The sequence below is a fragment of the Gymnogyps californianus genome, chromosome 3, assembly GCF_018139145.2.
Source record: "Gymnogyps californianus isolate 813 chromosome 3, ASM1813914v2, whole genome shotgun sequence".
Lineage (NCBI taxonomy): Eukaryota > Metazoa > Chordata > Aves > Accipitriformes > Cathartidae > Gymnogyps > Gymnogyps californianus.
In genome coordinates this window covers 70,010,789-70,023,372 of record NC_059473.1, presented here as the reverse complement: position 1 = coordinate 70,023,372, position 12,584 = coordinate 70,010,789, and the positions used below count along the sequence as shown (strand labels likewise).

At 38.5% G+C, this 12,584-nt stretch overlaps 1 protein-coding gene across 1 annotated transcript in view; it reads right to left on the bottom strand.

The window, feature by feature from the left end:
* The window catches only part of TRDN (triadin), a 242,640-nt gene extending 234,754 nt beyond the window's left edge, over window positions 1-7,886 (bottom strand). The window contains 2 exon segments of the mRNA XM_050893954.1: window positions 7,617-7,724; window positions 7,726-7,886. Of these exon segments, the coding sequence (XP_050749911.1) occupies window positions 7,617-7,724; window positions 7,726-7,886 (269 nt within the window).
* Between the last annotated feature and the right edge of the window lie 4,698 nt (window positions 7,887-12,584).

The following is a 12,584-nucleotide window of genomic DNA, read 5'->3' as shown; positions in this document are numbered from 1 at the left end:
GTTACTGTACCTTCTGCTGTAATCTCGGACATGATGATGATGGTAAGAGATACTCTGTTAAAAAGGTCAAGATCTACTGTGGAAGCTTAGATAATACTTCTGGGTTGCTGGCTCTTGTAGGAGTTGCAGAATGAGAAGGAGGGAGGTCCTCTGCTTTTTCTAATTCTGTTCCTTCTTCTTTTGCGCTCCTCTGAACTTTCTGTTTCCTCTGCAGACTCCTGCCCTCCCAGAGCAACCTAAGGCCTTCCAGAGGCAACACTTAAAGTTCAGTCTAAAGTATCAGCTTCTAACAAAAATAGCCATGCCTCACAGTGAATCTTCAGCATGTTTTTTCTAATATCTTAAGAACCATGCACACTACAAATAAAAAGTAAAAAGGCCCAGCTCTAAACAGGACAGGAACGCATGGAAAGGCAGCAAAAAACAAAAGAACTGGGAAAGAACTGTTTAACGCTCCTGCAGCCTCACTCGCATAATTGCAGTTCTTTGGGGTGTATGTCAGGAAACATGAAATATAGAGTTCAAAGTAACCTTATCCATCCCAGCTCAACTTTATTCTTAGCACACTCAGTGCTTAGCACATTCTTCCTGACCTTATTTGGTTTGGGGAGGGTCCTATAAGGCTTACCGCTGACTAAGGGGGAGGGTAAATTTAGGTGATTTTCTCCACTTTGATTCTTAGTCGCAGTTCAGAGCCAATTAAGACACCACTTTAAACATATGAAATTGGTAACTTCTTCAGTTTGGATTTTTTTGGTACTCTTCAGACTTACTGCAATTATCACACATACCTGTGAGGTTCATCTAAGTATTACAGAACACTGTTAAAAATGTAAATAGTAATAGTTTATATAGGCTAAATGCATGAAGGTAATATGCAAAAATATTAAGCAGATTGGATTTTTTCTAGGTCTGATTCATGGAAACAATTAACAGGTCAAAAAATCTGTGATTTTACACAAGATTTTATAAAACTGAAAACAAATAGACTTTTAAAACAATTTAGAGGAACAGAAATATTAACAATTTAAATAAGAATAATGATTTAAAAACTTGAGCAATCTTTTCATTGCATTGCTTGCAATTTCACAGCTGTGGAATTATGTATGCGGGCAAGAGCTTGAAAATGAAATTAGCAAAAAAGTGCCCTCGAGCCAGCATACCTCTACATAAATGTCATCGCCACATGAAATCAGAAACCATCTTAAACAGTTCTTACTAGGGAACCTATAGTCAGCTCATGTCTGCTACATGGGCTGGCATTTGCACTTCTCATCTTCCCCCCAGGAGATATAAGCACCTGGCTCTGTGGCAAAGTATAAGGAAAGGAATCTATTTGTCCAGTGCACAAGATGCAGAAGTGAAGGTTCACTGAGCAGTTTACAGTCACCACCAGGATTTTTCTCTTCCCTCTACTCCAACACACTTCAAACTTGCCACATGTCTGAAAATGTTAGCCTTTTCTAGCCAAAGCTTACAATCAGTGCTCCATCCCCTGTCTTCTTCAGCTCTACTGACCAAATCTTTTGCACTGACAAGTTTTGATTACTCAATGCCCAGTAGTCAGTGCTTTTCTGATCATCCTTCTAACGCTCCATTTGCTCCTTTAGCCTGTCCTTCAGAAGATCCTCCTCACTAAGGCTGATGAAAATATTTTGGACAAAACCTTATTCCTTAAAAAATATTCTTTCATGAATACTGAAATGTTCTGTGGAATCATATTCACATCAACAAAACAGCTGCCCACAATAGTTCAGTGGTTAGTAAAGGGTGCTAGGATGTGTGATACTAAGGCAAATCCCTTGTCCTTCTTAATTATTTCTTTCTGTTCTGCTGGAGCAGTTCCATTTTACATGAACAGTTAAATATTTTGGGTCATCTGTATTTTGACAGCTATGTTACTCGCTTGAGATGTGAGAGATATCATCTCAGCTGAATACCCGAAGCACAGAGCTAATCAATACTGCAAAGTCAGGATTGCTTTCACTTGTATTACTATTCAAATTGAAATAAAATAAGAAAGACTCAGTTTGGGTGTATAAGAACAGAGAACTGGGGAAAATATTCATGTCTGAATTTTGTTCTTGTTTTATGTAGCGAGATCCTCAGATTGTGGACCATACCCAAGCATATCTGTTTGTTTAACTGTATGTGTATGGTTGTCTGTCCCTCACTGTTTCCATTTCAGCTCCTACCACCTGTGCTCTCGCCTCCATGCCTTACTTTGCTGCTATTTATGCTCACCCTCAATCATGGGCTGATATTCTGAAACCAAAATATAAGAGCAGGGGAAGTGAGGGAATCCAACTGAATATCAATTTTTCACAACATCAGCCCAGTGGCCAGAAAGAGAACTGCTTGGTAGTGTCTGCATCCCTTGTATATGCAAAACATTCATTCTGGGAAGCAGGCTAAAGCTGTCATATGCACAAATATCTTACAACAAATATAGCTCTAGGCAACTGTATTGGAAGTTACGCTGTTGCTCGCTTTAATGGGGGCAAAGTCAAGGGAACTGGGTATCATATTTACTGGAGATAATCACGGCCTTTGCAAAAATACACAGAACTAAGGTAAACCAAGTTCTGCTTCTGTGTATGTGCACGTACATTTATTTTGAAAAACAAACATTACAATCTGAAAATTATACAGAATATCATATTTCTTCTTTAGGAATCTAAGCAAGGGAAATTCTCAAAATTTTGCTTAGGGCTGGTTAGAAGTTTTGTTAAAATCTGAAGTTTAGCACCTGGCTCAATTTTAGGAATTTCTTCTACACTAATCTGTGGAATTCACATTATGCAGAAGGCCAGCACAAAATCTATACAGCTCTTCATCCGACAAAGTGAACATTAATTCCCTGACCTAGCTCATATATTGAACCTGACCCAGAATACATTTTGGTGGGAGCCTTCTCTGTCTAACTTGACAGGAAATCTTCTTTTGTAAAATGTCCTTTCTCTCTCCTTGTTCATGTTTCAAACAATAACAAAACTCAAAAATTTAAAACTACTTTGGTTCTTGCGAGCGATATCCAAACCTGAATACAGACAATTTTTCTTAATTTTCTTCCCGTCAGGTCTCAGGCACAATGTGAAAATGCTCTTTGCTCAATTTAACAATAGATACTCCCTTCCCACTCACAGGGGCTACATGGTAAATGAACTCTCCTGGGATCAGATCTCACATTCAGTGGTGATGGAGGGAGTTGTAATAGCAGGTTAAGTGTCCCTCCTCACACCAGATTCCTGAGATATACAAGTCTGTGTTAAAGAAAATAAAATGAAGGTTCTCTTTGCTCTGTAGTTGCCTGGATAGGGAAAAAGTAACAATCTTATGAAGACGGGAGAAGGAAGTACTATATGTCTGCGTGTAACCATGTGCCTTGATCTCAGATAATGTGTATTTCAGTGAGAATCCTAGCTGATGAATCAAAGCAAAGCAATTATTTGAACATTTTATTTTAGGAAAATGTCAGAGGTTTACTATTTGACAGACTAATACAAACTCCTGCTTTTAGATGAAAAGTTGTGTTGTTCATATAATCAAAGTAGGAGTATACAAATACTTTATGAGCTGATTTCTGGGTTGCCTTGATGATATTATTAAAAAGGGAATAAGGAAAGACAATAGATCACACTGAACTACTAGGTAATGAAAGGAGAGACTTTCATACTGATACAAGGAAGCATTTGAGGAATTGAGTAAAAACCCATCAGTCAACAAGAAAATGCAGAACAATATTTGCGTTTTTCTGCTAACACATTACCAAGGAATTCTCAGAGTTTGTTCCTACAAAATCAAACTAAGCAAAAGAAAAGGGCTTTGTATCTCAGTGCATGCTCAGCAGCACAGCAGGGTCAAGGAAAAGAAACTTAACCTTAACTCCGATATATCTGATGAATCCTGGGAGTATGTTGTTATCAGAAACATGCAGTAATCAACTGATAAGAAATAAATATAGGATGGAAGTATAATGCTAGGGAGAGGGTGGATGGTAGTGAATCCAGCGAATAGTAAAGACACATGCAGAAGCAAATATAGGATTAGAGTGATGTCTGCACTGAGTTTTCATGTGCATATGAAGAAAAATACTAATATTTGTTTGAGGCATCTACTGGTTTCCACTGAAACAGGCATTTCCACTCCTATTTTTTGTTTGATTTTTGTTTAGGAATACTGTTACTTATAAATGAGATTTTCATTCAGTCACAGTGGTAATACCCTGTGTTTTTCAGTGTGAATAGGAGCACACATTCATATTCTGATGCCCTAAAGTCCTGATCAGCCAGAGATGTAGTTGTGGCTTCTATGGACCATTACACAACTCTAAAGTAATTGTTTTCCATTTGTGATTGATATTGCATGAATAGCAGTTGCAAGATTTTTGGAATCAACATAGTTGACCATGTCATAGTCAACATGGACCAAAGTATAGACTTATTTTGGATATACTAAAGCACACCCAAAGTACAGAACTAAACAAGACCTAGGTATCATATCTGATCTAGGTTAAAGCTTGATATATGTTTAAACATTCTCATCAGTCTGCATAATTTTTCAATTAGAGTTGCATACATAGTACCTTTAAACAATTTCTTCTTTAATATGTAGGAGACAGTTACTTGAACTCCAGAGTAGATCTGTCCTACATTTAACGCAAACAACTGACAGACAGTTAAGAAGCCCTGTCTCTGCAGGCAGACCGGTCTGAATGCAAATCAGCCTCTGCCTGGGGACAGCTGACAAGCACACTGGGGTCACATCACCTTGGCACTCTGAGATCATTAAGGGGCATTTTGTAGCTTAGGTTTCACAAAAAGAAATTACTCCAAAGCTACATGATAGAAACTCAGCAGGTACAAAAGAAAATATCTACGATACTGAGTATTCCACTTTACCATAGACAATACTCGCGATTAGACATCATACTGCAAAACTGCTGATGTAACCTCAGTCTGGGTGTGTGATTGAACAACGAAGCATTTCTAACATCCAAAAACTTATAAATTATAAAACTGCTTCCAGGAAACAAGGATGTTACAAGATACCCTACTTGGTCTTGCAAGCTGACTGAGTAGATGGTCAGTGAAGGGAAATCAGGCTAAAGCAGCCCACTTGTTTAGGAGAGTGGTTCTTTCAGTGTTCTTTGCTCTAACTGTACCAAGTATTACTATGAGCTAGGTTCAGGGAGGGCATCTATTGCAGCATGGCAAGGTGGACTGCATTTGGATGAGCTTTAGCAGTTCCATATTACACGCTTTTTCTTTTCCTTTGATCTACTTTATTCTTGCTATTTTTAATGAGTCTTGCTTTATTAACACCCTTGTGGCTTTACTTTCACATCTGGGAAATTTCTCAGAAGCTGTCTCACAGATAAGACAACCTCCATGATAGTGAAGAAGGGCTATCTGGAACTGACCCTTTTCAAGAAGCAATGACAAAGTCCACTTTAATTGTCCTTTTCTTCAGGACAAGCTACATCCAAGGTTGATGGTGTACAGAACATAAAAATTAGCCAACCAATTAGTAGAGACGGGGATTGGCTCTGACATAACATGAATTACCCCTGTCAGAAATATTGATTGAGAACTGTTCTAATATCCTAATGAGCTTGGTGTGCCAGCTGGTCAAAAATGTTTTTTCAAAGCAAGATGACTTCACTTCTGATGATTTTTTCCTTGAGAATAGGAATTTTTTTTAAAAAAATGACTGCTTTTTCAAAATTTTATTTTAAACCAAGTTTCTATGCTGAAAGAACAAGACTCAGAAATATATCACACAAATATATGTAGCAAAAGAACCAAATTGTTCCTGAACCTGAACAAATTTCAGACCCAGCTCCAAATTTCCACTGACACATTTCAAGTTTGTCTTTAGACCTTACTCTTAAAAAAATTCCAACAGAAATCAGTATATGTTTTTGTTTGTTCCCCCCCCCCCCCCATATGATCATAGTTGAGCACACTGCCAAAAACAGATGAAAAGAAAGACAATTTCGGACAAAAGTCTGATGTGAAAAGACATGTTCTCATGACAAGTACTTGGGAAAAAATATGGGGTAAAACTAACACTCAAGTATCTTCACTAATGTGACCCTTTTGGGGATGGTCAAAACTATCTGCTCAGCCTGACCTTCACAACCAAGGGGAATTCTCACCTTCTTTTCCATTTAATGGCTTCTTCTTCTGCTTGATATGTTACATTATGTACCACGTGTTCTTAGACACTCAGGCTTGACTGGACATCCCATAGTCACATTAGCAAAGGATTCCCCTTGTAAATAACTCCAGTCAAAACCTCAGGAGGCCACTCTGGATTTTGGCTCTTTCCTAGCTTTTCTGAGAGCAGACACTCAAGATCTAGGCATAGTGAATTAAAAGCCACTTCCAAGCTAAGCACCATTTGTCCGGAAATGCAACAGTAGTGTGGCAATAGGCTTGGACAATAGAAGGTTATACATCCTAGTTCTTTCTTGCAAGTTTAAGCAGGCCTTTTTGTCCTGGACATCGCTCTGTGTGTGATACAGTTGCATCTCTACTGCAGAGTGGTACCGTAGACAGTGTGTGTCTCCCGTGGGGTTTTTTTAACAGCAGGTTTTTCTGTTATTCCCAGGTCCGTGTTTACCCTGGGACATTAGGACCTGCTTGAGTCATGCATTTCCACAGATGGGCTAGATATCAGCTCCTGGCAGTGGATAAATCATTCTTTGACTCCTGAAATACAAAAGTCTGCAGCTGGAATTAACCCTTTGTGTGCCACAAAGCCAGTCACCCACCCAGCAATACACAAATCTGTGATGCAAAATACTCAAGAAAAACTGGTGTTTGTTATTTGTCACAAGTATACAGAGAGACAGATACAGAAAAAAGGAGAAAAAAATATAAAGCAGGCAAACTATTCCAGCAATTATCAGCTATAAGAAAGAAATTACATGACAGAAACCAGATTTATAAAAAAATATGTTTGTTTCAACAATAGCTGTAATTTTTTTGTGTGTTTCCTCTTTCTTTCTCCCTCATTCTAGCCACAGTCTTGGACAGATCCAAGTCAAAATTGCAGATGAAGAACCCACTTTATTATTATTATTATTATTATGATCACAATTTAAAAAGAAAATCTAAACGGGGAGCTTTTTCATTAGGCAATTTAGCTTCTTTACAGAGTGCAAGTGCAAGATATGAATTAATAAATTCAACCTTGTCAGTGCTGACAGCTGCAACTGCACTGAAAAAGTATGTCTAAAAAGTAAAGGATCTTTTAACAGGAGAAATAAGGTTGACCATTAATGTCTTTACCACTCATCATAGTGGATATATACTAAATTTCCTTGAATAGTACGTCACCATTTGTCACTGTCAATCACATTAGATTCTTGTCCAAGGTCCAACATATGTCCAAAGTCAACTTCCTAACGCAAAGCATAAAGAATATTTGTCTGCAAAGCATTTACTGAAAAGAATTGCTATGTCTTCCTTAATTGCTACGTCTCCCTGAAAGAGCAGAACACAGATAGACCAAATGCAGAGGAATACAACGATTCTTAAGGGACGGTTAAACCATTTCTTTTTCCAAATTCACAGTTTAAATGAAAATGAAAGTATTACCACGGAGACACAGAGTAGAAGATACTTAGCTGTGTCCCCAGAGCTCGGAAGGCAAGGCAAGGACATTGGGGACTTTTGGAAGCTCCCGGCTGCATTCCTAGGGCCTGAGGAAACCGTGCAGCTCTGGTACAACTGGCACAAACCGCAGCTGCCAAGGAGCTGTTGGCAGTTGTTCCCTGTGGGGTGAAGGGGCCATGCAGCCAGATTCAGCAGTGCAGCACGTCGAGCCGTTGTGCCACCGTAAAACAATCCAGACTGGGACACAAGTATTTTCCGCATCAGGGGAATTTGGCCTCCAGTATAAAGGTTTGTGCTTGAGATCATTTTGTGGGTCTTGGAAATAATTATAACTGTACTTGTATATTTTAAATTCATAGACACTTTTTGAAATGGGCTATAAAATTCCACTTTATATCCCTAGTGCCTTAAAGATTTTCCTTTCTGATCACTTGTGGTTCTTCCCCTTTCCTGAGCTACCTGGACAGTTCAGACTTTTGCTCAAATTCATGTCTGGCGAAAGGTTTTGTGAAGTAAATGTAACCTTGATATTTGGATTCAGCTTCACCTAACAATGCTACCTTATGATGAACAAGGAAAAGCCGTGTTTCTTGTTACTTAGGTAACAGACAATTGGGGGGGGGGGGGTTGAGAGAGGGAAGCTAGCTAGGGTTTTACTTAAACTCTGCAGAAGGCAGATATAACAACACTCCTACTCCCCACATTTCAGAGTAACAACAAAAAATGTTATCTGTTCTACAAATAAGAAACAGAGCATGACAGTTAGGTAAAGCAACCCTTCGGTTCAGCTGCAGTAATAACAAAGGCCAGACAGCATCTAAACTACACAAATGCAGGACTGGAAGTACAACCAACCAGAACGTACACTTTTCACACATCACCAAATTTGAGCTAATGTTCACCATCACATTTATGTCCCATATGCTGCAAAGAGGTGCCTGACAGAAATGTGGGTGCTGTGCAGTTGTGGGGGAGGTCACACACACTTCTGCACAGAGGCAGAAGACCGCAAGCAGTGAGAAGTGCATGACACAAGCAGGATTATGGTCCCAATCCCCTTCCTTTGCTACCTGACTTGACAGACCTGAGCTGAAAATGACACCATCCCGCTTCCTTTACAGCATTTGTCAAGTGAGTCCTTCTTACCACACTCTCCCTTATCAGTACATTTCTTGGTTAAAAACCAACTCTTAATTTGTCACAGTAGTGCCCTGACAGTGACCAGCAAATGCTACTGGCAGACTAAGTCCTAATGGTCTTTTTAAATCACTCAGAGTTACGTTACCAGTTCTTCCACTCCATACTAACACAAGTGGGCTGGGAATTAAATTTGTTCCTGCTCTTTTCCTCCTAAAAGACTGCCATCAACACATATTAGGAAGAGAATAAAAGCTCTTTTCCCTTATCTGGCTGGGCAAGGTCTATCAACCCTTTCATCGAAGTCAAAAGGAGTGGAGGATCAGGCACTTAAAGCTGGTGGTCCTGAAGTAAATTCATGTCTTGAATAGTCCGGGTGTTTTTTGAGAGGTTAATTTAAACATATCTGTCACTCTTAAGCACAAGGCAGTTGGAGGATATTAATATTCTCCTGAATTATTTAAAAGATATGACTAATGCTTCATGTCCCATAAGACTGTTATCTGCAAAAATAATGTCTGTGTCAGTCATTGCTGGGTGGTTAGGATTTCGTCACTAGCATTTATCAGTATTTCCGAGTCCTGAGTGTGAAGGATTCTGCCAGGTTACCAGCTCTCCTTCACCTTCAGGTGTAAAACCCAACCTACAGACTCCTTCACATTGTTCCTTTTGATCAAGGATGAATCAGACAAAGGTATGGAGTCTCCTTCCTGAGCAGAATCTCATATAAAAAGATCAAAAATATTTCAGAAAGATTTCTGATAAACTATTTATTTTAACCACCAAAGACTGTGGTGCAGATAAGTTAGACAGTCTGGTGTGATATAAGTCTCCTTTCAAGAAAGTAGAAATTGATCCTACAAAATTTTTGTCTGAGTCCTGAAGAAGAGCAGTAGTATCTAATGCAATAACTCAGAGAACTGAACTGAATACAATCTACTAACTAAAAAAAAGTTCTCACAGTTTATGCTAATAAATCCCTCCTGTGGCAGTGGTAATGTGGCCAGGTATGTATAAAACACGGTCTTCACTTGCACACCAGCAATGAACCATCACTGCGAGGAAAAATGAAAGGGCATTACAAAGTATGAAAAGCAAATTTTAGTTCCTTTATTTATGGCACGATATACCTGTCTCCCATGATACGTGTCTGATGCCAGATGAAGAACATTTGGCTATGGAAGTTATTTCTGAGAATTATCTGATTCTGTTTGAAGGAGTTCATGAAGGACACTGTTTCTGCATTCTGCTGCTTCCAAATGGAACAGCACGAGCACAGCAAACTGTGCACCCCTTTAAAAGTGTAGCTGTCTCAGTGGTTCATCAGACAGAAGTCATGCATGAAGTACAAGAACATTTCAAGGAAAGAAGTTCCTTTGCTGCTATAGCATGGATGGAAGAAGCTTTTTATCACCTGTTGCTCATGCATTACAGTAGAGGTCCTGGCACCAAAGAACCTCTTCCTCACCCAACTGAATCAATTAGAGCCCAATTTTCAGAGTGTCAAAGATCTCGATTAAAGGAAATGAGAACTGCGGGAAACTTTGAAAACAGAATGCAGGCTATGTACTTGTATTGCTTGTATACTTGCATTGCATATGCAATCAATAATTGTAAACATAAGTATTTAATAGAAAGCATGTATACGCTATGATCATACTGAAAGACAATAATTTTATTAAGTTATTCAAAGTTTTGCAGTCACTTCACCAATTGTCTTTCATTAAATGCGCAACATAACAGAGAATTTGAGTCAAGTTAATGAAGTAAATAGTAGCCACACATTTTAAAGGTCTAGTCCTTTGTTATTTGGTATTCTCAATGTAAAAGGACATGTAATATCTGTTACATTTCTTTGCAAACCTTGCTGTCCTCTTTTATTTACTTCTAAAATAATCTTGTACTACACTCCACAGAACTGAAACTTTATTTCCATAACTGAGTATCAAGACATTGGCTCTCAGATTTCAGTTTAATTTTGTAAACTTTGTAAGTAGTTTGTTTTGCACTTCCTTGGACCATTACAGATATACTATACAAAATCCTGTAGTTCATCAATAGAATGTTAGCTTGTAGCCTCACACAGTGGCAGCAGCTTACCTCATCATAGTCACTGATAGGAAGAAAATGAACTTCAGTGTGCAAAATACATTCCCCCCCCTCCATCAAATACATTTCTAGAGAATTTCTAAGGATTCAATTTTCACAGTAATATTACACTAATAATTTTCATTTAGGTCTTGGTTAGATCCTGATGTGTTGCATGTAGCTAATGCATAAGCTTTGTGTTACTGTGGGGATAGGAACTGTTACACTGCCCCAAATCTGCCTAAACATCTAGTCAGAGCTTTTGATTGGGCCTGCTGTTAAAATCTGGGCTGAGAGGATGCCTAAAAATTTCTGCTGGCACTTTCTGGATGTGTTCTGGGAGAGGCTGTGATAGCTGGCTAGCTGTGTGGGATGCTGGTTATGTAAATCCCAAGTCAAAATACCAGAAAATTTTGGGAATCAAGAGTTCAAGCAGGGGCCCAGACATAGAAGTATGTATAGTCCCTGCTTGAACAGTAGCAGTGTTGTTGTTATTCCTGGGTCTAGGCATGCTTGAAAGCACAAGGTCTACTACTACAGCAGAGCTGGGGGAGGCACAGTGAGGATCAAGAGCTGCTCATCTCACTTTCTAGATTAGTGCTAACCTTCACCAGAGGAGGTACTTGAAATAAATAAATCTTTGGACCAGTAAACAGATATGGGTATGTCAAATTACGAATGAAAAGTTCTGATCCAAATGTGTTCCCATGCTCTGGTCTTGAGAATTGTTTTCTACCATATTTTCAGATTAGACAGCAATTTGTGTCCACAACTCTAAAGAAGAGGTCAAGTGCCCTGTTTTAATGTGTCTCACTTTTAGTTGATATGCTTTTTACATTTCCATTAGGATGATTTCTGTTGTGCCATAGGCATCTAAAATGAAACATTAAGATGTGAAATCTAAATGATTATTTTACAAACCTTTGCAAGAATCTGGAACCCCGTGTAAGAAATTTACACCTGTGATCACCTACTGTGTCTGTTGCTCAACACCAAAATAACATAGGGAGTATTCGTCTGTCACTATTAAAAAGAAATAAAACAGAACTATTAAAATGTAAGCTCACCATGAGAATTTTAAATACTTTGACACATTTTTATAAAAAACTCTTAAAAGCTATTTTTCAAGTGATTAACATTGATTAATTCAGCACTAAAAAGATTATTTGCATAATTTTTAGGATATATAATTAACACAGTGATTTGTATGAACACTTTAGTCTTGAAAGAGTTTTTAAAGGTTCTCCTTTCAAATCAAGCTGCTATTTTTGTATTCACAACCAGTAGGGTAAAATTAAATATATATGCCTTGCTCTTTATACTATTCATACTTATGTTACACAGAGAATAAGAGAGCTTATTTTGAGGCTGTTCAGAAGGAGCCGCTGGTGATGGAAATACTGTGCCTGAGCCTTCTGACAGCCACACAATATAGTGTCATTAAGGTGGAGGAATTCCAGTGGCAATTGCAATTTTACTGGTTGTTACAGCAGATGACTGCTGCTCACACCTGATCACTGCTGAGAGAAAGCCCAGCATTTTGTACCTGTTACATTCGGAACGAAAGAACTAAACTTGGTTGTATAAGAAAGTATGTTTAGAAAGTGTGATTGCCAAAATGCAAAGCCAAAAGGACATGATATACCAGTATATGCAAGATAAGGGTGGCACACTTAGTTTTCTCCTGTCCTTTCTGACTCGGTGAAAGACAAAGAAAATCCAGAATTTGAAATT